The 26830-nt window shown below is 37.2% G+C and overlaps 1 protein-coding gene across 5 annotated transcripts in view; it reads right to left on the bottom strand.

Moving 5' to 3' along the window:
• Nucleotides 1–343: 343 nt before the first annotated feature.
• The window catches only part of SGCG (sarcoglycan gamma), an 80496-nt gene continuing 54009 nt past the window's right edge, over nucleotides 344–26830 (bottom strand). For 4 of the 5 annotated variants that reach the window (XM_061374315.1, XM_061374316.1, XM_061374313.1 and 1 more), the window contains 3 exons: nucleotides 22877–22949; nucleotides 3178–3322; nucleotides 344–1658 (listed from right to left, as the gene is read on the bottom strand). In XM_061374315.1, coding sequence (XP_061230299.1) covers nucleotides 1485–1658; nucleotides 3178–3322; nucleotides 22877–22949 — 392 coding nt within the window. In that variant the 3' untranslated portion in view covers nucleotides 344–1484. The remainder of the gene's footprint in view (nucleotides 1659–3177; nucleotides 3323–22876; nucleotides 22950–26830) is intronic. The other variant, XM_061374318.1, reaches the window with a different exon arrangement.

Genomic DNA, 26830 nt, shown 5'->3' with positions numbered 1-26830 from the left:
TACTGCTAAGTGGGGGCTCTTTCTCAGCTCAGTCTTTTGTTGGTATCTTGGATCATAACTGAGTGTTGGGTTTCTTCGCTTGTCCACCAGAGCTGAAGTAGAAAGTTAAAAAAACAGCATAGCTTTAATAATTCTTTCATTCTGATTCTCCTGCTTTAAGGATGGTGATTCCTTTCTGTAAAGGATGGACATTCCATGACTGAGAAACAGTTACAGGTTAAAATCTCTAAATAGACACCAAGGCACTATGTGATAGCAGCTCCTACCTGGGTAATAATATCATTGAATATATAGAAAACAGCATCAAAAGAGTTAAAATCCCATGATTTTAAAGAACAGACTATTCAGTGCAAATCTTGCTATCCAGAGGTGTGCAAACAATTTATTTGTGTTTAGTGCAACACTGTACAGGGGAATAGGTCTGCAGTTGTGTTTCTCTACAAGGTCAATAAATGGTTTGTCAGCTCTGGTGAGCATTTATTTTGTATCCAAATGTAAAAAATAATACCGATTAGTTTTACTCTCTCCATTTGTGATAGCATCTCGCTCTGACAGGATCAGAAGTATCAGTCAACAGCTGCAGATGGAAATGAAACAGTCCTCTTAATTGGATCCTGTGGGCTGCAGAAAAGGACTTTGTTCCCCACCGCCCAAACAGTTCCTTGTGTCAGACAATCTGGAGCCATATAGGGTTTTTTTTCTTTTTACTAGTCCAGCTGGCGAAGCAAATTGCCCTGTTGAATTAGCATGGGGTTTAAATGAGCATGACAGTACGGGCAATAAAACAAACTACTGCTATTATAAAATATATTGGCATATTTCTCTGTTGTATAGTGAACATATTTGAGACATAGGTGGCATAAATGACTCCTGAAGCTTTTTGTATTGGTTATTTTTATATGAATCTCAGTAATAAGTAAATCAGCGTATATGCTGACAAATTAAAACAGAAAGCTATTTGCAAATTAACCTTTTACACAGAACTTATACAAATACCACATTTTTCAAATCCTGTGTTATTGCAAGAACAAAATTGCATAGACCATTTGCTGGCACTTTTCGAATTCCCCAACTAATGCTTTGTCTTAGCATTATTCCCTCAATTTAATTTCACCCACTAATGCAGTAAGTGTTACATGTAGTGAGAGAAAAAAAAACACAGAGCTCAAAAATATAATAGTGACATAATCGTCTGACTAAGTAATAGTTCAGCAAGGAAACATATTCCTTTCTTTTATGCTCTCTGTAAGGCTGTTTTCAAAGTGTTACTGATAGAACATGTAATTTGATTCAAGTCATTCTTTTGAAGCTGAAATGTCATTTGTGCTCTTCTTCCCTTTTCACCCTGTAGTCCAGAATAGCAGATACAGATTTGTTTCCTAACTGAAGTACTTTGTTGTCAAAACTCTTAAAATTCTGGTTTTGGTAATGCTCTTCAGCAGTAATATAAAGACCAAACTAGCAAGGTTTTTTTTTCTGGTGCCTCACTGGCAGACACGGCTGTATTCATGGCAAGTGGAGCCCACGCCAGCCACTGACAAATAGAGCTTTCCGTCTGGGCAAACACAGATTTCGTAGAGCCCCTGAGAAATACCGGATCCACCCCTTGTACCCTCGGGCAATTTGGGCAGTCGCACAGTTTCAGCATCCAGCAAAAGCTAAATGGGAGAAAGCAAGACAAACGGACTTGTTAGAGATAATACATACAACACACAACAGCCTGACTGTCTAAGCAGTGATTTAAGAATAGTCTTCTACCCAGACTTGTTACAGACAAAGCTCTCTGAGACCTAGGCTCTCACAAAACACTGGAACACAGGAGAGGGATAAGCTGGTGACTATCCTGTTCCTTTGCAGTGACCTTCATGTAGTTCAACAAGGCCAAGTGCAAGATCCTGCACCTGTGTTGGGGCAATCCCAAACATGGATACAAGCAGGGTGATTGGGGATACTGGTGGATGAAAAGCTGGATATGACTCAGCAACGTGTGCTTAAAGCGTAGAAAGCCAATCACATCCTGGGCTGCATCAAAAGGTGTGTGGCTAGATGATTCTCTCCCCCCTCTACTGCACACTCGCTGAGACCCCATCTGCAGCACTGTGTTCGAATCTGGAACAGTGTTTCTTTATCAGAAAGACATGGACCTGCTTGAACAGGTCTAGAGGAGGCCACAAAGATGCTCCAGACTGGAGCACCTCTCCTATGAAGACAGGATGAGACACTTGGTTTTCTTCAGCCTGGATGAGAGAAGGCTCCTGGGAGATCTTAGAGCAGGAGCCTACAGGAAAGATGGGGAGACTCCTTATCAGGGAGTGAAGTGATAGGATGAGTGCTAACAGTTGTAAATTGATGAGGGGTAGACTTAGATCAGATAGTAAGAAGAAACTCTTCCCTGTGAGGGTGGTGAGGCACTGGAACAGGCTGCCCTGAGAATTTGTGGATGCCCCATCCCTGAAAGTGTTCAAGGCCAGGCTGGATATGACCTTCAACCCTGCCCAGGTTGAACAACCTGGTTGAGTGGAAGGTCTCCCTACCCATGGCAGGGTGGGTGGAGCTAGATGACATTTAAAGGTCCCTTCCAATACAAACTATTCTATGGTAAGATATGGAACCCCTGCCCATACACTGAATAGCAGCACATAGGTGCTGCTGCTGCTGGACTTTCGTCTGTCCTGGCTTGAGTGCTGACACTTTGCAGCTGTGCCAGCTTGTTAGGGATGGACATACAGGTTGGTCTGGAGTTCCTCTGTGGAAGAACTGGCACTGTACACTCTCACGGATGCGCTAGACAGTCTGCTGCACGAGGCGTGCTGCTGCTGATGGGGCAGTTCTTTGTGACACCTCCTTAATTTATCAGCTTTGGGGCTGAGTGTCTGCTCTGGGTCAAGGACCCTATTTGGGTGCCTGGGGATCACTGTGCTGGTGGGGAGCTGAGTGCTACTGCAGTTTTATTAGAGAGCATTTATCTAAGCTAATACAGCATTATGTCAATTGGTGTTATTATTTAAACTGACCCATAAATAAAAGTCTTATTATTGGCACTATTAAGTTTACTATCCTGTCTCCTAAAATCTAAGGAACAAAAATAAAAGAACTTGAAAAAAGACTTGAAGTTGTTATTTATATTCAGATAGCAACATCAACTATAGTTACAGAAACAGAAGGGTTTGTACTCACCACACCATCACTGCTGTGAAGTTTGATATCCATCTGGGAAAGAGCTTCAATATTCCCAGCTTGCGCTTTGATATTAATTCCTCGTGGTGCATCCATGCTCAAAGATCGAGTTGGTGATTCCAGCCTGAAAGCAGGAGCAGGAAATCTGACAGTAGCACATTCTCATACGTTCCTTTATTTTTGAAAAATAAGTAAACTTTGAACAAGCACTTGAGGAATCTCGCCTGAAGTCATAGGAAAGATGCAGCTCCTGTTTTCTTCAGGCAGACTTGCAAAAGGAGGAAACTATTTAAAAACACCGAAGTACCCCTAACGAAAAATACAGATGAATTCATAATACGAACAGAAGGTGTTATTTCCGTATATTGGTAATTTATTCTTTAAAACTGAAACCCATTTTTACATTTTTCAGTTTGAATTTATTTAGTTTTTGACATAATAAGTTACTGAAATGAATACAAGTAGTGCCATTTGGAAGTTTCATAATCAATGGGAGTTTTGACACTGCTATCAGTCAGAGCAAGATCTTAATTTGTGTGTTCTTTAACTAGATGTCATCTGAAACCTAAAAACCAGTAACTCCCTTTGACATAAAAAACATGCACTACGGAAAGCTGGAAACCCTACAGTGCCACAAGATGGCAGGAAGGTACTGCAGGAGCTGAGTAGTCACCTCATCAGGTCAGCTGTGCAGGATGATGATTTCTGTTTTCCAAGGAGATAAGGCTTTGTTTCTTCACAATTTTGGTATCGTTTCCACACTAAGTAGCAGGGATACAAGTAATAATTAAAAAGCATGGGATGAAAAGAAAAAGCCCAAGTTCAGCAACAAGCTAGTGATTATATTTCTTCTTTCTACCATCACCTAGAACTGCTTCCTCAGGAGACATGGGGAACACTGCAAGACCAGAGTTAATACCTACTGGGTTTTGTTCCTGATGACAACATCCTGAATTTTATACTATCAGCCAGTACTAAGCAGGTGAATATTATGGCTAGAGAAAATTAACCAGTTTACTTTATATCCATGTTACCTTCTCTATTCTGTATGCTCCCTGGACACGCAAAGAGCTATGTGGGCTTTGTCCACAATGCAGAACTCAGACGTGTCCCTGCTTCAGATCTGCATGTGCTCACCCACCGTGTCTTCTGGAAACGTAGGGGTGGTCATGTATATGTGCGTGCACATGTATGTGCACGCACTCCCAGCAGACACTGTGTTGGGTCCATGCATGCTCAACAGCTGCTGCCAAGCTGGAGGAGTGGAGGACTGTGCCCCAGCAGGTCCTTTACTAGGTGTGCATTAGGTACTGAGCGTAGATACTGACTGCCAATCAATCACATGCTAAAGGAATTAAATGCTTTTAAACACAATCCTGCTGTAGCTCTCATGGGTTTAATTCACTCAGACTGCTTCAGTTCTTCCCTTTTTAGCAGTTATTTCATTAAAACTAGAATTTAAAAGTCAGTTGTGCTTGTGAAAAACTTCAGTTCTATCTTAGAATTCTGAAGAGGCTAAATACAGCTGCTATCTTAAAACCTAAACCCATGATATCTGAGCACAGTCTCTGAAACTTCATCTTTTATCCCCAAATCTGAAAATAGGCAATATTGGCTTATCACTGCTGACCAGAGGCAGCAGCAGATTCTATCTTTGATCTTCAAAGGTTCCTTCTAACCCAAACCTTTCAATGATTCTATGATTTGCCTCTCCCCACCATCTCCTGGGTTAGTCACTTTCAATTAGTTTAAACTTTGGATTGATAACTTAAATTCCTAGCAATGGATGACTGCATCATGGCTCCATATTGGGACCATATCCATAAAATAGTTTGATGCCTTATCGCATGTCTTGGAGATGGCACAAAGTTCAGTAATGTTCATGCTGAGTACAAGGGCACAAGTATGAGTCTGTTCTGCATCAGACACCTGATATACTGTTAGCAATATTTATTAAGCAGTGTTTGTGATTTAACAACTTTTCTATGACTTGTTTCTTCAGATTTACACTTTTATGAAATTGAAAATCAGTTTTTCCTTGAGTGATTTACACAGGATGTCTGCTTCATGGCAATATTTGTTGATGCACATTTGTAATCATTGTATAATGAAAAATCAAAGTCTGTATTGTCAATATTTAAAATTTAATATATAAGTGTGTGTCAAGGTAGTTGACTTGTCATAATTTGTTTTAGCAAAAAAGCTATAAACAGTGAATTTTTTTTTTTTTTGCAAAGTATTTCACCTATGTAAGTAATCAGTATGAAGGCATAAATTTTTATTTTTAAGCTCTATTAAATATTACAGGAAGGCAGACTGGGACAGATTTTTGAAGAACATATCAGACCTGGAGTTTGAAAAGCAATCAAATACTGGAGAAATATTTCTTAGTTTCTACCAAAATTAATGCTGGCAAGAAGCCTACAGATTTCAGAAGCACTTACAGATTTATGACATGACCTACATACAATTGAAATTACATGTCAGAATTAGGTTTGCTATATTAAATTAGGTTTGCTATATTAATCACAATCCTATATTTCTGCTGTTTATACATGTCCTATTTCTAGATTAACTAAGGGTGGATTTACTTAACTGAGTAAGGCATTGGAGCTTCCTAAAGATGGAAACTACAGTGAAACTTAAGCAGTGATTTTAATGCTTTCTGGAAGTACAATGTGTGAGATTTTAGCAAAGGCAACATATGAACAATGTGTTTCTTCGTAATGCATTCAAAGCTTCAGTGTCTCAAGCACGGATGTACTAAAAGGGAAACAGGCACCTAGAGTAGAAATGTAGATCAAGTTGAACCTTGACTTTGAATGTCCCTTCTCAGTTCCCAAATGGATCCTGAAGACACATGACTTCCTCAGCCCCTTAGATACTGACCTTAAAGTGGCCTAAAATTCTTAAGTGGTCCTGCCCCTGAGGCATTTCCAGTCTGTCACTGGTGGGCAGGTTTGTATTTCTCCTTTATGCTTAAGGGTCTAGAGACCACAGAACTACTCTAGCAGAAGAACCGCGTGAAGGAGATACTTGTACAAGCTCAGAGTGTCTTGGAAAGATACAAATATAGCACTGGTGGTGTTTTAAATAGACATTTATAAAGCAAAATAGGCTTTTCTTAAAATCAGTGACCAGTGGATATACTTTAAGCACATGATGGGAGGAATGATTTAATCAGTCAGAAAATACATGAGTGTGTGCACATAATGGCTGATAAGAATGTTTCAAAATCTATTCCCTAAGTAATAAAAAGGAGAAAGAGAGCACGCTGGGCTGAGCAAAACATTGATGTGCATCCCTCAAAAGTCTTGGCAAAAGAATTTGGTTTGCTTGCAAATGCTAGAGGGTGCTTGAAGACTGAGAGGACAGAAATTGTCTTAGAGGTTTTGGTCATTATACAGTGTTTGTTCGAATTTGAGCAGTAGAATGATGAAGGAATATATTGATACCAGTCACTTTTTTTTTTTAATTACAGGCATATAAATTATATTTAACAAAATGGAGTGAGGATCTCTATCATCTAGAGGAATTAATCTATGTAATGTGCTGTCCTAAATGAGACATCTGTCACAGCCTGTATCTCATTTGGGAAGATGGATTCTGTACTTAGGAATAGCTTCTAGGTACTGTGGTAGCTTCCAGGGGTCAATTAGCAAGTGGTGTGGTGCAAGAGGAATTGATTGGGATGGCACAACATTTGATGCCAAAGACCTGACACCCCCATTATATCTGTCCAGAAGAGTACTAGCTGATGCCTGACCCTGAAGACTGCATGCCCAGAAAGGTTGGAGCACATTAATTGTTCTCCAGGAGAGCATAGCTTTCAGATTGATTTCATCCAAATGTCACCCTGCTTATGTGTCCCAAACAGTTCCCCAATGAGAACCAAGATGTGGGGAGCTCAGGCAGTTGGGGGGTTTCTCCCAAAAGCACGTTCCTAATTTGAATTAAGACACTCATGTAGACATATCCATGGAACGTGAAGCAATGCAAACTATACCTAGGCCCACTTGCAGAATAGGTATTTTGCCTTGCTCTCCCTCACCTCAATTCCTGCAGCCACCTGGAGCTTTGTTGGCAAAGCACAGGGGAACTGCACAGTGTCAGCTAATGAAAGGCAGGGAAGAGTGGGGCAATCAGGTCCCTGATGATATTTCATAGCTCTGTCATCTGCCTGATATTGGTCCTCCAGTAGTCCATTGCAACTAAAGCAACCGGTTGCAAGGAGAGTAATATTTTTATCACCGTCTTCTTATTTGTTGTCAAGAGAGTTCCAGAAGGTGACTATACTGTCTTGGCTTGCTACTGAGGAAATCTGGTGCTGAGGTGTGCAGAATAATTAATAATTGATAGTTAATAAAGGACTGTGTGAAAGTCTTCTGAGGGAACCTGGGCAGCATTCAGGCTCTGCATCTGAAACCATCCCAACAACTTAAAGGCCTGGAGATTCCCACCTTTTCCTATAATTATGGTGACAACTTGTGGAGATAGCAGATCACCAGAAGTTGCTCAGCTGGGTGTTTAGGGAGATTGTGAGGGGAGTGACATCCTGCTGCGGTTGTGCTAACGCAGCAGCCAATAGTGCCTGTGCATGCTGCAGGAATATTGATCTCTTCTTTCATCCTGTTCCGGCAGGAGACAGAAGGATACCTTGCCGATCTTGTAAGTACCACAATGCATTAGAAAGCTGTGTTTTAATGCTGCAGAGAGAGTACTACAGTTTTCTGGAGCCCAAGTTTCCTACCACAATGTGGGGTTACTTGACTACTAGAGCAGGACAGAGGAACCGGCTTGATCTTGTTCCTTCCGGCCACTTTTTGTCCCTTCCATCTTGTGAGTCAGCATCTCTCCTGAATTCAAGGGGGACAGAATTCTTTTGTCAGACTTGGAATGAAAATTCCCCACGTGTATGCGTTCCTCCCAGCACCTACCAAAGGAAGACCAGCCTCACTGTAAGTGAACTGGACTGGCAGGTGGACACTGCCTCTAGAACTGTGATGCACCAAATAACTGGTGTGTCCACAAATAAATACAGCAAACTTTTTTCCTTGCTTTATGGTTAAAATAGCATAATCAGTTTTACCATACAGAGAAGACTGTATGAAATGTGAACTGTCACTAAAGTATTAAAGGTATGGTAAAGAATTTATCAGTGCATAGTGTCTTAATTATTAGAGTTAAATACGTTCTTGTATCAGTAAAGGAGAAATACCTATGTATTTTAGCCCTCACTCAGCCTTAATTAAAAAGGAAGGGCCCCTGCACATAAAAGAAAATAAAATATCAAATATACTGGACTTGATTTATTTTTCATTATATCAGATTATTTCACAGGAGTATGTTAGTTTAGTTCAGTAATAAGATATTGGTATGGTGTCACCTCTATTGTGGGTATTTTTTCTTTTGTGAAGCTCTTTTAACCACTTAAGGAACACTAGGTGGGTCCAGGCAGAACCCAAATGCTGGCTAGTTCATAAAGCCTTTTCATTAAAAGTCTTTCACAAATCTTTCCAGTATTGATTTTTATGAGAGTTCATAAAATATACTAATCCATCACTTCCACTTCTCTAATATATTCAGTCTTCTTCCCATAGTGCTTTAGTATAATTAAAATAAACAGATCCGTGCAAAAGTGCCAAATAAATACATATATATGTATAAAGGTTTGAGTTAAGAAGTCAACCATATGAGGGGCAGAAGGTGGTGAAAGACCCCACACCCCTTTCTTTCTGGCAGTTAGTCTCTGTAGGACTGAAAATGCTGCTTCACATTTGTTCCTAGGCGTTGACAGGTGCATGGGAAAGAGAAAAGATTGCAAAATATGAAGTAAAAAGAGGGCAGATAGATAGAAAATGCAACTCACTGGTCAGACAGGACTTGTCATTGGTGAAGCCATACTGACTGTCTCGAATCACCTCCCTGTCCTGCATGTGCCTTAACACAGGACAACCTGTTCCGTGACCTCTCTAGGCACAGAGGCTGACAGGTCAGTAGTTCCCAGGGTGCTCCTGTCTCCCTTTTTAAATAATCGGTGCAATGTTTCCCTTTTTCCAGTCAAAAGAGACTTCACCTGACTGCCATGACTTTTCAATTATCATGGAGTGGCTTGGCAACTACATCAGCCAAGTCCTTCAAGACTCTGGGCTGCATCTCATCAGGTCTGACAAACTTACAAATGTTCAGGTTTCTCTTCTTGAGAGAAACAAGAAGAGTTAGAAGAGCAATGGCTACAGGTCTTATTACAGTCTATAAAGATACAGAAGCACTTAGGTTGCTTAGGGTACAGGCGCAAAAATGGGGCATAGAGCATCAGATGCTGTTGGCAGATAACCGAAAAATCTTTTCACATTGTTAAGGAAGAAGCCCTCATAATGTCTGATGTGCAAAAAGGAGTCTTGACATGAACATCTGACCTTGAGTTCAAGTCTGACTTTGAACAGGTGAAAGGGGAACAGAAATTGAATTAGGCAGTGATTGGAAGTTGTGGAGCAGAGGAAGAATAGAAAAGGTAGGAAATGAAGTTAAAAAAAACCAACCAACCAACCAACCAACCAACCCACAAGGCAAAAGAAAGAAAAGAAAAATCTTTAAAAAAAGCAACCTAAAAGGATTCTGTGGGCTTAACTGGCCTTGGTTCTCTGTAGGTGTCTGCTTTCAGCCCTGCTTTTTGAATGCATGTTAAACTTTACATGGCGATAGGAGTATATTGGCTTTTTGATTAGTCTGAAAGCAGTTTAATTCTCTGGCAGTGAGGCTAGACATTGTAAGAAAGCAAAGCATAGACAAAGCTGCATTAGTTACACAGAAAAAAGGGTTCTCAGCATTTATTTATGGTCCAGTATACAGAATTTCAAACCATTTTCTCTCTTTATGAGGAAGCTGGATTCCTTTTGACATGAGCTGAGCAAAACTAAGCTGGAGTTGTAGAGGTAGATAGTGAGCAGCAGGTTCACACTAATGCCAGCTGACAATTCCCACCCATAGTCACTTATCTCCCAGCAGCTTGCTGTTTTGAGGTCAGGGAAGTGGGGACGGCGATCAAGATGTGGCAAGAACATGATTACCCAAAGCTGTGGATCTTGGTGTTCTGCCTTGTGGCTTTTGGTTGTTTGCCAGCATGTCCAAAGGCGAAGAAGGACAAAACAACAGGATTGAGCTCTCAGTCTCAGTATATGCCTCATTTCTGTTTTGTTTTGTAAAATCATTTTCTTTGGAACGGCTCCTAAATTACATCTTCTTACAAACAGGAAAGATGAGTTTCACACCATGTTCCAACAACCATGTATATCTTAAGGACATGGAATTATTATTATTATTCAACAGTAAAGTCCGATAGCTCTTACAGAATGTCAAAAAATACGAAATACTAATGACTCATTAAATCTTCCCTGATCAGTTTTTGCACAGTAATAGAAACACAGCAGTTAGTTAAGCCTTGGCACAAAATTCTGATTTGACATAACTACTGTAAATTTTTGAATGTTAACTGATTTTCTTTCAAAAATGCACCATTTTGCATCACACATACTGAATCTCTTCCCTTAAAGGTGCAATAATCGCTTCCTAAGATGATGCTGGCTCCTGTATTCCTTCCATTCTCTTCGATAAAGACTGAGCTTTACTGAGTTAAACTAAATGAACTATAATGAAAACAGTTGACTGAAAACCAGCATCCGTTTTCCTCTGTCAAGCCTATTAGTTGGTCAATGGTTATACTACATCACCCCAATTAGTGTAGCTTATCTCAAAGAAACCATTTTCCAAGGGTTATTACTCTTGGGATTTGTTTGCATAAAAATGCATACTTTGTTTTATCTACAGATACTGTAGTACCTACCGTGCAGATACTGTTTTATGTACAGGTCCCTTCTGCTGAACCCCAAGTTAGTCTGTTGATTATGTCACAGTAAAATGTAATATGAAAACTAGTATGTTTCTAATGCATCAAAATTATATAATTATTCAAAATTAAAAGAACATTTTTTGCAGTTTCTTTGACGTGCATCTGGCTACTTTGCTGCAGACAAATTTACAGGAAAACTCATAGCAGCACAAGATACAAGAACTGTACTTTCAACTTAAGTATGCCAAGGCTAACACCTCTCCGCAATAAATTTTTTGTGCTAGTAATAAAGAAGATGATCACCACCACCTTGTGACAATGCAGAAAAGTTGTCTGATAATATTGGGAGAAAATAAACAGGGTACAATTGAATTCAGAGCAACATACTGTGAGAACTTCTGTTTAGAGGCCAGTGTACATAGGAACTGCATGAAAGAAAAATTACTTGGCTGAATGAAGCAGCTGTACATAAAGCACCTCATTTTTCTAGTAATTCAGAAGCTTTTAAAAAAATCTTCAATAGCACTGTGTTGCAATTTAGACACCATAAAATAATGGAGCAATTTGTTATAATTTGGTTTTAAAAGTCACTTGTTTCTTGACTATCTTCTGCTTATTGCTTAAATGCATTAATGACAACGTCATTTTGGAAGGTCTATCATTTTGTCTCCAATCACGTATGAAAGCCTCAAAATGTGCTGGGCTTTTCTGGTAGTTTGTAACATCCCTGATCTATAGAAAACAGACAAATGCACACTGTAATGCATGAAACATCCCAAATACTTCAGTAATGGCAGAGCTATTCTAATAATTACACAAGGATGTAGTAGGTTCTGCTTTTTCTGGTAGCCTTCTTCCTTGGGACAGTTATGTTCTTGACATTTACATACATGAAAATACTGTCAGTCCTGATGTATAAAGCACTAGCAATTGTTACAAGAGGGCTACTAATAGCAGTACAGGACTTTGTATGGCATGTATAATACTGTTGAAGTATTCTTTCTTTTAAAAAATAATTCATTATGGAAAATTAGATTAAATCAAGTGTCAACACAGTTTAAAATGCTAATAATGTAGGGTTACTGAGCTTATAAAATAAACTCTCAAATCCGTAATGAATGTTGTATGATCAAGGAGATCTCTATTAAGAAGTTGCTGTTACCTTTATAGCTACATTTTCTGCAGCACACAAAGTTTATTAGATTCCCCTCCCAGATGTCTGTGTTCCTAAGGGAACATTACTTGATCACTTCAGGCTGAGTTTTCGATTCTGGAGGGGACAAAAAAGGACCACTGAACCACTTCCCTATTTCCCTTTCTGCCAAATCTCAGGAAGTAGCTGTCATATATGACACATCTGGGCTTATGGTGCTTGGCTGAACGAAGTGGAGCTACAGTGAAATTATAAAATCCCATTGCTATCAACGGAGTCAATATTTAATGAAAAGCCACTTGGTGGTGGAATGGAAAAACCAAGAAGACAGATCACAAATACTCACTAGGCTCAGCTAAGCGCAGCTCACCTATTGGGAATGCATTTTCTAAAGCTGAAAGATGGCCTTACAGAATCTTGAGTCACTGCAGTAATGGATTCTTAGACTCTGTGAGGTTTAGGCTAGCCAATCATTGGATAGAAATAAAATAATAATCAGATTCTATGGATAAATTCATTTGTCCACAGATCAAATTTTTCCATGTTTAATCCTTTATTTATTTTATCCATGAACTTACTAAAATCTTACAACTCTTAACAGCTGGGATATGGAGTCAAGTCTGTTACTTGCTCTACTAAAGAATCAGGGTTCCTAAACTTCAAGTACTGCAATATCAGAGCTGAAGAACCCAAGAAAACAAACTACATTGCGTTCTTCTAATGATGAGGACAATCAGTATAAGATTTGCATCCTCTTTTGTGCTTCAGGCTGTGAGCAATTTGATGACCCAAGATTTGAAGAAATGAGAGATTGTGCTGTTTTCCGCAAACAAAGTTGCAGATTTGCAAGCTTTAAGAATGAAGTAAATTACAGAAAAATATTGGAGATGAGAGGTCCAGAGCAGTACAGAAAATCAGAAAAACCCTCAGAACAAGAATTGCTGGAGTCAATAGAACAACTGTAGAAGATAACAAATATAAATGTAAATACAAGCATGGCATGCAGATGCACAGTTAATGAGATTAGTATAAAAAAATAATCTGAATTAGATGTAGAAGATATACAGAAGGTTTTGAAGAAAGAAGAGGTCCAGAAATGGATAGCAATGAAAACATTATTTTGTAACAATATTTTGAAATTCTCAAAGTCTTTAGTGAGTATAAGACAACTCTGTTTATTTACAACTTAGAAAGAAAAGACACTTCTTTTAGGTAAATATGATGGTGTTATCACTTTCGTGAAAAGACAAAGTTCTACCATGGCCAAGGCCTCCAAGCTAATTATTAGGTTGGAAGGACTCATTACCTTGTGCCTGCTATCAAACAAGAGCCAGTAATTGGCAGCATTTGCTAATCCTAGTTACAAGGTTATATAAACTATGATTAACGTTTTTGATGGATTTATGGAATATAGGGTTATAAGTGGAAGAACTTTACTCCAGGATTTGATTTCCCAGCACAGTGCATGGCCTTATTTCTTATGATGAGTTTTTATTTCTTCAGAGAAACGAAACATGGCATAAGTCCATGATTCCCTTAAAATAACGTAGTTGCCTACAGCAAGGAATATGGGTGATGCCCTGTGCACCCTTCAAAATGAACAAAGAGAAATAGGCATTGCTAGGGCATAATTAGTCTTATATAGTTTCAATGTCTTTGTTAGGATAAAAATGTAATACGCCCTAATGGTCCTTGTTGCCTTCCATCAAGAGGTGATGAGATTTGAGGTAGATAGCTACACTAGGTGTCTAAATGAGTTGAATCAATTCCATGCGAACTATCTGCCTGAGCAGCTGTGAACCCCTGGGCCCATGCTCCACATGCATCAGTCTCTCTGAAAATGCATGTGTGGGTGACTTGTGGGAGGATTCCTTCACACTTTAGTGAATGAATGAAAGGAAAGGAAAGGAAAGGAAAGGAAAGGAAAGGAAAGGAAAGGAAAGGAAAGGAAAGGAAAGGAAAGGAAAGGAAAGGAAAGGAAAGGAAGGAAGGAAGGAAGGAAGGAAGGAAGGAAGGAAGGAAGGAAGGGAGGAAGAGTGCTTCTGCTTGAAGAGAGGGGAATCCTATATCTGGATGAGCATCTGAGATGACCCTCTAGGTCTGGACTCTGGTGCATGAGTTCAGCCTGAATATATAAGAGCAAAATGGTAACCACAACTGCGTGCTGAATTATCAGCTGAATCACATGCACAAACAGTGAATAAATCATTTAGGATCAGCCAAAGTGTTAGGCAGATACAGATGAGGAGATTTTTATCTTTAAACCCTACTCCATATGTACAGGAAGTGTGGCTGATTTTTAAAGATGACTTTTTTTTTTTTCCAGCTTTTTTTTTTTTTAATGTTAAAAATGATAAAGGACGAAGGGCAGATCCCTGAGGGATCCTTTTGGGTGGCAGTCTTAAATGCTGGGAGTATTTGCTGCTCTTGAAGATGTCAGCTAGTATGTTCTTCAGCATATTTTCCTTTAATTAAAAAATTTCTTATAATTTCTTTTTATCTTGAGATAATCTGTGTTCAAAATTTGTTCTGTATTTATGTTCTAAATCTGAGTGGGAACAGATGACAGGAAAACTCAGTTAAGAGATTCTGGATTCAAGGGAATTGTTCAGCATATGCATAGCAGGCACCAACACGGCTTACGGCTTACGGGTGATCTCTGTGCACAAGCACAATTACAAAGCCAGATTTGAAAAACAGATGTTTCCAGTTCCCAAGGTTTTGATTAACAGAACTTAGTTCATGTAAGCAATATGAAAGCAATATTCAAAGTACTAAGACAAATGCACTTACATGTTCTCTTAGAAAGAGAATAAACCAGTGCTCAGTTTTAACAGCATTTTCAGAAGACTATAAAAGTTAATTTAAAACATCTATAACTTATTAAAAAAACACAGAAGATATGATTATTACAGTGTAGTTATGTATTTACTAGTTCTCCATCCATCTTAAATATTGAGGTATTTTTGCCTGTTTGTCCACTGTCACTCAATGCAGAGCTCCTGAAGGAAGACTAAAAGATCAGAACTGATGTATGATTAAAATAGAAGCTTCTCTCAAGACTGACAGTTGTGATAAAGAGTGGTAAGCAGAGCTAATTCAAAAAAGGTCTCTGTGATGACCTCAATTTTATGATTTTATGATGTGCTGACTCTCCAGGTAATTAAAAATGGCCAAGGCCCCACTGAATGTGATTGAATCTGGCATATCACAGATGTTCCAAGCATGGCTATCTTTTTCAAATGACTTTAATGTACTAAATAATAACTTCTTGTATTATAAAATTTTACTCTCATAACACTATTTGCATCACTGTTGTAAAAAATCAGGTTAGTATTTTAATTATGTGTATTTTCATAAAATTATCTTCCTTGTTTAAATTTGCCATGCCTTTTTTACATATCTCAACCAATTTTTTCTTTAATATGCAGAAACACAGAAAAAATCAAGTAACTGGAATTGATCAGTACATTCTGCTCATAGTATCCACTTGTTCTGCATTAAAAGAAACACTCAAGTGAGGAGGGCTTGGCTGACAATTGGGTTACACCCTTCCCCTCTTGTGATTCATTAGTACAGTGTCTGAATGTGCCACACTCTCATCAGATTCCTCACAACTGAAGTATCACAACTGCACACACAGGCAGAGGAGAAAGAGTGAGAGTAGCAACAGTGCATATGTACAATATATCTTGGAGGAATTACTGTTATCAGGAAATGCTTCCCTTTCTTCTTCTGGTGTTTACCACATGCACATCCTCATGGTAGGTGACTCCTGTTTCCTATCTGATATAGGTGCAGAGAGGTATGAGGTGAAAGATAGTAAGGGATACTACCCAGCTCAATGCTAAGTTTTAGACCAGTGACAGCACAATTACAGACTTACAAATATTGCTACAGGTGGTCATCTGCAAGGTGTCCGTAAGTGTGACAATCATTAATGAAGTTTTCACGGTAGCTTGCTCTCTGGTGGAGTATGCTGTAATCACTGAGGACAAGTTCTCTTGGCAACCTCCCTGAGCAGACTGACATTGTCAAATACCTAGTTTAACAGCGTTGGTGTAGAAAATCATTAAAACTTTGGTCTCTGCACTGCAGATATATGGCTGCCCCACACAAGACTGTCCCATACAAGCAGCAGAAATGACTCCTATTGATCTTAATGTGTTAAGTGACATCTCTGAAAACTTGAGGCTTTAGAATGAGCATCAGCAGCTACCTGACTGTTTTAACTGAAAGTCCGTTCTGACAGCGAGCAGAAACTTGCATGTATTCTCAGGGAGACCTTACCTTGCACAAAGGCCACTAACATCAGTGCATGGATTTCCTCTCCTCCTGATGTATCTATCACTCACAGATTTCAAAGGCCAGCAGTCCTTTGAAATAAGAAACATGTAGGAATTCAGGAGAGCAGCTCTGACTGCCACATGGAAACAGATTGCTGTGAAATGTCCCTCCTACCTCAGGAGTGAAACCTCTGTGAGAGCAGGACAGACTTCAGAGTCAGAACTACAGAAGGCAGGATGATCTAATCTGCAGAGGTTTCCTATGGTCATATGGTCCATATGTAAAATGATATATCCATCCCACAGGTGAAGCGCTATGGTTTGTAAACTAAATTGCACTGAACAAGATTTTGCAACAATATAGGTGCACACAAATAGAGAGTAACACAACACAGAGAAAGCGTATTGTGCTTGGAAAATGCTTTTCACTTTAGGATTAATATTTTCAAGTAAACTCACTGCTTAAAAAAGGCTGTAAGTGAAGTAGTACCCAAGCCTTTGCTAATAAGATATTTTGAGATACCCCAGTCATAAATCCTTCTGAAAATGTAATAAATATGATATCCTGCATCATCTGATCATTATAAACGATTGCTTTTTACAGATTTGAGTCCAACAGATAAATGGAAAGAAATTTTTAAGCTTGCAAAAGAAATATTTGATGGTATTCTTAGTTAACCTGAATGAAATAAAGTATATGAATGCAAATTTCTATCTAGTTAATTAATGCCAGGGCTCATAAAATTACATTGCAGTAGAAATATCTCACCAGTCAGGGAGCAGAGATGCTTTATAAATACTGAATCATAACCATTGACTTACTTCTCCATTACATAATTCATTCTCCTCTGACTGACTGGGCTTTTGATTTGCATAATGAGTACAAATAAAAGTCACTGTACTCCAATTAGTCAGATGGTATTTTTAGGCAATTAGCACGTAAGCATCAGTATTACAACTATGATTAAGCAATGATTTAGCAAATGTTTTTTACCCTGGTTGCTTCTATACATCTCTTACTGGATTTCCTTCATAATTACTACTCAAGCAACCATATATCCCCACAACTTCAGTTTCCAGCATTTCTCTCTGTCTTATTACACAGTTTAACCCTAGCAAATACTTCAAGTGCAAAAGGAAATCATATTATCAGTGAGAAATGGAAAGGATAAAAGTAAGCCTTCATAAAGAATCACAGTAAAGTAGAAGCCATAAGAAAATGGAGTTATTTGATGCCACATAACAGAAGTAAAAATTGAAGGGGACATATTTATTCTGAATATACAGATAGGAAGGTCTACCAGCAATCCATCAGTACAGTGATTTACCTTAACCAAATACTTAGAAGACACATAATTATGCCCTCAAATTATCAATATTCTATAACATGTAGTTCACAACCTAGAAAATATATATTTTTATGCTTTTAAGCACTGGACATAGGCATTTTATTAAAATATGAAGCAATGCTTCTAAAATTATATATTTCAAGTTTCAGTGAATGTCAGTATTATATGTTTGTTTAAAAAACATCTGCTTTTCTGGGAATTACTGAAGTCTTTTGAGAATACACCCACATTTGGATAGCACTTTATATATATATTTATAATGATACTTTAACAAAAGTTGATTCTCTGGAAGAGTGGAATCATTCCTGCTACAGTGCTATGCAAATCCAAGAAGGGTGGAAAGCTGTGGGTCACTTTTGAACTTGTATGTAAACCCTCAGTTGAAGAATTGGCAAAATACCACAAACTGACTGTACTGAGAGTTAATTCTCACAGGATTTGTGCTCAGAAGAAACAGTTTCTGGCTGTCAGACATCCATATGCAGCAAATATGAGAGCAAAGCTAGTACACATTCATGAGCATTATATTAATTATGCATAGTGTGCAGTTAGTTAATAAATGGAAAGATGTCACTTTTGTAAGCACATTCCCCTAAGTTTGGGAAATGTGTGAATGCTCAGCTCAGAAACATTGTTTTGAGATTTAAAGAATTTTGCTCATTCATTGTTTTGCCTTAGCCATGTAGACCACAAGAAATGAACAATATCAAAATGACAAAACCTTCAAGGATATAAAATATAGAAAGAATAAAATAATATGCCAAAAGTATTCTAAAGTGCTATAAATTATTAGAAAACTATGTTAGCATCAGACTGGAAAAATGTCTAAACTGAGACGCTAGTTTTCACATCAAGATTCTTATTTGATAACTGGGGATATAAAAGGGTATGTGTGCTGGCATGAGGCTCTCAAGAATACAAGAAGAGGCTACTTCCAGTAACTAACATGGAACTTGTGGAGAAGCTGGCTTTTAGGAAGTTTCTATAAAAGTCTCTCTCTACATCTGCTAGTTCCATTAGTTACTGTTACAGTTTTCCCACCTACATTTTGGGTTACAAGATATGTATTTGAATATGAGCTTCCATAATTCTATTTAACTTCCTTCATTTAGAAAGCAAGGCACCCATTTTCCATTAAAATGTTGTTGGCATTCAGTTAGAGGTGGCAGCTAAATTCTATAGAAGCCCCTGGAGACCTGATAAAAAATAATCAATATTATAATATGCATAAACCTATATTACATATAACACAATCCTATTGATATTGTTATTCAGCCAGGAATTATAAAGCATCAGTTCCCTCGTCATCTTGAGGGAAATGAAACCTTTATCCATTACCTTCATTTACCAGACTATGAAACAGTTTGGCAGGCATAATGAGCTGGATTGTAGCAATCCTTGTGTTGAATGCAAGCCTTTGTACAACCAAATAATCCAGGAAGAAATAGCACAAATAAAGAGGAGACAAACTAGAAGCCAGGACATTCATCTGGTTCTTCTTCCAGGTTTACTTTTGTAACTGAAACCCCCTGGTATCCTCTGGCTCTTGGATGGATTCCCTAAACAAGAGTAACTTGTGCTTCCTCTTGCTTGCTCTGCTGTAGTCCCGTGACCATATGGAAGATCTGATTCAGCTACAGGAGAGGAGACGTGACCCATTAAATAGGTGCTTGTTGAGGTCAACAATAAAAATTGCTAGATCGTGGATATGAGCCACAACAACCCCATGCACCGCTACAGGCTTGGTGAAGAGTGGCTGAAAAGCTGCTTGGTGGAAAAGGACCTGGGGATGCTGATTGATGGCCTAACTCTGCACCTGGAAAATGTGAGGCATGTGAATTGCTGGGAAAAGTAGGAGTCCAGACCTATTTCTGTTCTTATTAATGATAACAGGCTAATTCTAATGAGGTACCTCCTCAGTGCTGTTTTTCTGCATAGGCTATTTCCTGGATGTATCAGAACCTTCCTGTTGACTATAAGCATGCCATTGGGATGTCTGTCAGAATTTTATTCTGTGCAATACCCTGCTTGTAAGTCTGTACTGGTATTGCAGTCTTATATTTTGTAAATGAAACTAGGTATTTTATTTAGATTTAAGAAATCCAGGAAAGGAATTAAAAACTAGGCAATGTTATTTTAAACCTAGGAAAGCTTCATTTTTGAAATTTCTGTTTTAGTTGTTGTAATTCTTCCTACCAAGTTGGAAGTAAGTGCAAGCATATCTCTTTATGGGTGAGCCATGAATTCAGTCTATTAGACTGAAAAAGACTCTATATGTTTCCTTCAAATTACGGAATGAAAAGACAGTTACTGACCGCAGTATAATTGCATTACTCTGTCTCCATTACTTAGCTATAAAAAGATATGTTCTAACACACTTATCTCTTTGTTCCCAGAAAAGCAGTCTATCTTGAAATTCGGCATTTGGACAGGAAAGCCAGCAGAATGTTTAAATCAGAAGGCCATTTATGTCAGCTTTGTTTCCAATCCTGCCCTAAATCTGAATGACAGAGAGTGAATATGGCCTCTGTTCATGTGACACTAGCACAAAAGTTATGAGCATTAACAGCTTTCCAATCAGCTCCTTGAAACATGCAACTACATTTGAAGTGGATGGGTTTTCTTGAAGCAGTATTCCCTATATTTAATGCTGCATACCATGGCACTTCATATCACATTCATCTAGCGTATCATATTCACATGCTACAGCATAACCACTGAAGGAAAAATAGAGGAAAAATAGAAGATTAATAGACAGTGAAAGTGTGACAATAAGGCTTGAGGTGAGCAAATAGCTCTAATGTGGAAAAGGAGCATATTCAAGTTTAAAATAGAAAAGTAATACTTAAAATGTCATTTTAAATTTTCATAGTGAAGCTTTTCAGTACGTAGTTTCTTGTATTTAACAATGTGGAATGAAACAGAATATTTATAAAGCATTAAAAAACAACCATTCATTGGTAAACGCATTTGAGCTCTTTCACAACAGAATGCCTGAATTTTGTTTACAATGGCATTTAAGATTACCCTTGAAAGTAACCTTTTTCCAGCATGAGTTTTATAAATTGTTCTTTTCTGCCTACATCTTAACTTAGCATCTACACTGCAGACAAATACATTTGCTTCTTGATGCTCCCCTCTGGAGCCTTCCATAGAATCACTGCCACCTCTGCTTTCAGACTTAATGCTGATTATGATAGGGAAAAATAAATAAATAAATAAAATTAAAGGAACAAGGTGCTTTGAACTGGGTAAGGGCCTGCCAGGACATGAGTGAGTGGTGTATGCATTGCACAGCTTCATGTCCAAATATTCAGCATTTTTCTTAGGGTTAAGCTAACTTGCCCTCTAGCACACGTGTTTAGCAGCTCTTAGGATTTACGTCAAACACTAAGGTCAGTTGCAAGTGTCAGTGTTGATGTAGCCATGTAGGTGTTTCTTTGACGTTATAATTCTTAGCAAACTTCTGTAAATTCTGGAAGAACCTGTACTTCCCACTATTTTAAGTTAACTGAAGACAGAACTGAATGAGACTTTAAAAACTACACTTGAGCTCTGCTAACACATAGCAACATTTTAGCTCAAAGCATGTGTTTATAATTGTGGTAAAAATCACTAAGGAGATAAGCCACTCATCAGGTTATTTGAATTAATCTCAATTAATTTGAATTGCCTTCAAATTACATCCTGTTTCAAAACCAGGGAAAATTTATAATAATAATAGTTTTTTATAGTCTGAAACAGTGTAATTGTTTTTGAATGAAGTGCAGATAAGAACTTAAAATTGACTACAACATAATGAATGTAGGATAAAACTATTAGCTTTAAGCCTGTTAAAAAATTAATTGATGATGCATATGAAGTGAAGTAATAACCACAGAAAAGAGTTGATATGTACCCAATGAAAATTTGCAGAGATTCTTGTCTTTGTAATTACAAAATTCAACTACCTACCTTATAAAAACAGATAATGACAGGAGATGACAAATCTACAACATAATGAATCCAATCCCTACAAAATCAGGCAACGTTCACTACCATGCATAATCCTACATATTGATCAAAGTCTGTCACATCCAAATTCTACCACAGTAGAAGACACGCACTTTTGAAAGTGGACATCAACACGTAAAAACTAATGTCTTAAGCTCATGTGATCTTCAAATGCACACATATCTTACTGTAAGTAAATCTTAAATATCAAGGAGAAAATTAAAAGAAGTATCTTAATGGTCTCCCTCTCATTTGCCATTCTTAATTTGAAAATTCAGTCACCAAGATACAGACTGTTTTTGAAAACTTTAATCATCTTCCATTACTCTCTAGTAGTTATCCCTATTGGAGAAAAAAAAAAACTAAGAAGAGAAATTATGACAGAAAGTAGCAAACTGCCAAGGAATGAAAGTACAGAAGTATACTTGTTAAAGAGATCCTCTTTCATTTCAAACCTTTCTTTGAACTGGCTTTTAAGAAGAAACATAACAAGTTCATGAACAGAATGTAATTTGAGTTTATTACCTCATCATAACCAACTTATTACAAGCTAATTTGGGATACTTAAAATGATGCAGAAAGAAATGCTATCCCTGAATTAAGGGGCTCTGAAACATACAAAGTAGTTCATAATGATTTTCTCACCCCAAACTTCTCTCAAACAGAACATTGCACATTTCCAAAGTGTTCTTACTAGTGTTTCCTCAGACTGACAGTAGTTTCTAAAAGTCTTGACTAATTATAGGTCAATGACCTGCTGCAGACAAGCAACTTCTGTCGCAACATAATAGAAAAAGTCACACCTAAGGTTACCAAAGCTGAAAAATAGAAGTTTACTGAAAAACTTTCCACAGTATATTATGCAGCATTAAATATTCACCACCAACAATAAAGCATTCATAATACCTTTCAAAATCGCAGAGCAATATATAATTTTCATTTAAAACAGTAATTTGTTTTAAAATACAGTTCTGCAAATGTTGAAAATGCCATGTTCAGAAAAAATATGAGTATCTATAGTAAACAATGTTTACCTATTAGATTTATGTTTTTATGCATTAATTCTTACCTAAGCTGTTTAAAGGCTTCTGCTTTCACAAGTGGTGTTTCTACAGAATGTTCAAAAAGAGCTCCTTCGGGCCCTGCAAAAAATAAAGAAAAATACTATATATAAAAGTTCAAATGGAAAGAAAACAGCAACAGTGATTTATATGGCCACATTGATATTAAAAAAGAAAATGAGTAACCATATATTAACAGTTAATAAGACAATGAAAATATAGCTACGGTACTACTATTACAGCATTGATTGGAACAACCCAATACATGGGTAATGTAAAAATACATGTGTAAATTTGAAAATGAAGTCCAAGAAGTGCAAAGACAGAGAAATTTTAAACTACTTGAGACAATAAAATAAGTAGCAAGATTTTTAAAGTGCAGCTTCCATTACAGTTAATAGAATTAAAATTCCACAAAATCTTTGCAAATGTTACAGACCTAAATATTCATAATGGCAGAAAGCCACTGGGAAATAGCAGCATTAATGCACTAGTGAGATGGGTGGTGGTGGTAGTGTAACAGGGAATGAAATGGCTTATCTGCATATATTAAGCTTTCACCTCTGAGTAAAACCATGCCTTCCTGTGAGAAAAATTAAGTATGACACTAAAACCCCCAAAATAATCTCAGGGCAATTTTTTTTTTTTTTAATGGCCCTAAATAGATTTCTTATCTTCATTACCTACTTTATATTTTAAACTGTAAAGAAATAACATCAAATATGATATGAATATTACTACATTTACTGTTTTATAGACTATTACTTATGAGTTTAATTCTACAATACACAAGCTCAAGATACTAATTTTCTTAATGAGAGGACTGAAGTCAGAAAGGTTGATTGATATCCCCTACACACCCTATCAAGCACAGACTATATGCCTCTTCAAAGTCTAACAGAATGTTTATTCATACCCTCAAATTGTCCCCTACTTACCTTACCTTCTGAGCAGAAGTGTTTAAATCAAACATACATCTTCACGTTGCACTTCAGCATTAACTACTCAAACTGTAAACCTTTCCATATAACAGAGCACTAGAAAATCACTGACAATTCTCAGCAAATCTTTAAGACATTGTGAAAGACAACCAAGCAGTACAAGTAGTAAACCGGAGAAAGGGCAATACAATATGCTTCTCCATAAAGATAACGATCCCCTCTGCCCTGCCACCTTTTCTTCAAGAAAAGTGGAGGCTAAGCAAATACATGCTATTAATTTCTTACCTTCTCACCACCAAAATATTACCCAATACAACAGTCATGATATATAAATTATACTTTGTACCTGTTAAAAAGTTTTTTTGTGCAGTACTTGAGACCATTTTATATCAGCTGAATGAATTTTATTGCACATAATTTTATCTGCTTTTTTCCCTTCTATGGACAGCCTTCCAGGTGGCAAGTTTGAAAGCCAGGCAAGAGAGTGAAGAAGTGGACTCCTATGGCTATGGACTCTAGCCATTTGTGCGGGAAGGTTCTGTCTCCAGCTAGTCCTGTGACTTCACTCCTACTGCCATGACAGTATTATTAGTTATAAAGCAGTAATTTATTTGCTAGCTAATACACTGTTACAAGGTGGGTTTTACTGTCACCAATGCCAACTGAATGTATAAAAACCTACAAGAAAAAATGTTGATGCTCGATACTTCTGTAGCAGAGTAATAGATGTCTGCAAAAGATGCAGGTCATTACTGAATATTGAAAAGATTGTAATTGGAGTACATCTCCGGGTAGCATTAGTTGTCATGAAGGGTTGAGCTGAGATTCATTTTCATACACTTAAATTTAAATGTCTTTGATGTAGGTGCCACAGATAACATAGAGGCAGAATTCAGTTACCTAATCATATGTACCTACTGTAATCTAAAACACCCTTGTTCATCATGCTTAGCCTTCAACTGCCATGATCAAATGAAGTGTCTCTTGTAGATAAAGTGATATCCAAAGGTGATTCAAATACTGCTGGATGATCAAGTTTTAGCATATGAACTCAGCCACTATATTCAAGGGAGATGAGTGAGCCGTTGAGCTCATCCTAAAGTAGACAACTGTATTTGGCCAGCAGAGTAGCTCTCCCCATGCCAAGTCTAGGTGCCTCCTTCATGCTGTAGACTGCATTGACTGTGTTGACTTCAGGTTCAATTCAGTTGTCTAAACCCGAGCATCAAGACCTGTGACCCTGTGAGGTACCTGAGACACCTTGCTGCTCATGGCTTTCCCCAGGCATTTGCCCTTATTAGGAGAACAAAGAGAGGGCCTGCTGCTGTTTCATTCTATCGTATGGGCCAGAAAACATCTAACTGAAATAGCATGAGGTCAAACATACCAAACTGTTGGAAAATGACAATTCCTGAGGTGTTGGATTGTACTAACTTATTCTTAGACTTTTAATTTTTCCTGAAAGATCCTAAATCACAGGCATTTGCTCTCTGCTACATTATATTTTAGTTGAAGCCTTTCAGGTTTTCTTACAAATTGTTACTGAGCTTTTCATAATTCACATAAATAAAATCAAACTAAAACTAAAATCAAATAGTCCCCTATATTGTATATAAAATATTGCAAGATGTTTGTGTATTTTAAGCCTGAGGTATTCTATTTCTTATGATATGAGCTTTGCAAAATTCCACATTAATCTTGTTCTTTATCTAAAATATTTAAAAAATTATCTCAGTATGCAAAGTACTACTAATTAATCCTTCATGCTAATAGTATCATTTAAATCACAATTTTAATAAATTAATTGGAAGCAAAGTAGGTATGAATCTCGTCTCACTCTTATTAATTTTACACTGAAATAGCCTCACTGAGTTGAATGGGTTTGCTTTTACCTTGTACTACAGTGTAAAAAAGAAACAGGCAACACGTCTTTCTACAGTATCTGCTAAAGTAAACAATTGTCCTTGCAGTGTAAAGACTAATATTGGAAAAGTCAGAATACATGTTTTAGCATAACAATTTAAACTCATGTATGAATTATTTTTCCTTACTTTGAGCAGAGCTAGACTTTTCCAAATCAGTTAACAATTATGCTGTTTTTCATATCTTTGTTAAACATGCTTTTCTATTAAAGTTTAGCATCCCATGGGCAAACAATAATTATTTGATATGGTTTCCTGGTTAAACACACTTGTAATTTCAATTAGGTTAAATAGTAAAAAACTTAAGATAAGACCCTCAGGCGTAAACAGAATTTATTAACACATTTATTATAACTTAACTTTGGCTTTGAAACACTAATTGTATATTTACGACATTTGTAGTTTTGCACAGTGACATAATATGAATATATCAATTCAAATTAAGACCTCAAGATTTCAGGGGACCAATAATTAGCAAAAGTTAATCATGATAGTTGCTCTCAGGTTAAAAATATCAAAAATGTAATTCAAAACAAGCTACAGAATATTTCTTGTTATTCGCTTTGATGGATTCTTCTGCTTAAGGAGAAATCACACCTTGATACATCTCCATTAATGCAACCTTATACCTGGAAAATGAATGTTGACTTTATCAGGTCATATGAGAGGAAATAGCTTTTCATGTGATAAATGACAACTTATTTTGTAAATGTGTACTTTGGTGATTTGAAGAAAGAGCCTAAGACAAACTTGTCTTTGAAAAATGGCATTTAAAATATATTACAAATACCATTCTGTCACATATGTCTACACACAAAGCAGAAATACAGTGGCTTTCACTTTGAAAGATAAAATCATACAAAAATATCAGAGAGAATCTAAAAACGTTTTCACAAATAAAACCCAATTCAACTCAATTTGTATTATCTAGAATTTTTTCAGCCTCAGTTAACTGTGCATTACAAACATTTAATAATTCAGAAAAAAACACACCGATCACTAAAATATACATATATATACAATTATTATTTTACTGTGATATGCATTATAATTTTGCTTTTAAAAATTCTTACTGATTACTTGCTGACAAAGGTTAGAA

Source organism: Neopsephotus bourkii, unplaced genomic scaffold (assembly GCF_033783945.1).
Source record: "Neopsephotus bourkii isolate Nb327-2 ecotype Australia unplaced genomic scaffold, CSIRO-AGI_Nbou_v1 NB_1638, whole genome shotgun sequence".
NCBI lineage: Eukaryota > Metazoa > Chordata > Aves > Psittaciformes > Psittacidae > Neopsephotus > Neopsephotus bourkii.
This window is presented reverse-complemented; position numbering and strand designations above follow the sequence as displayed.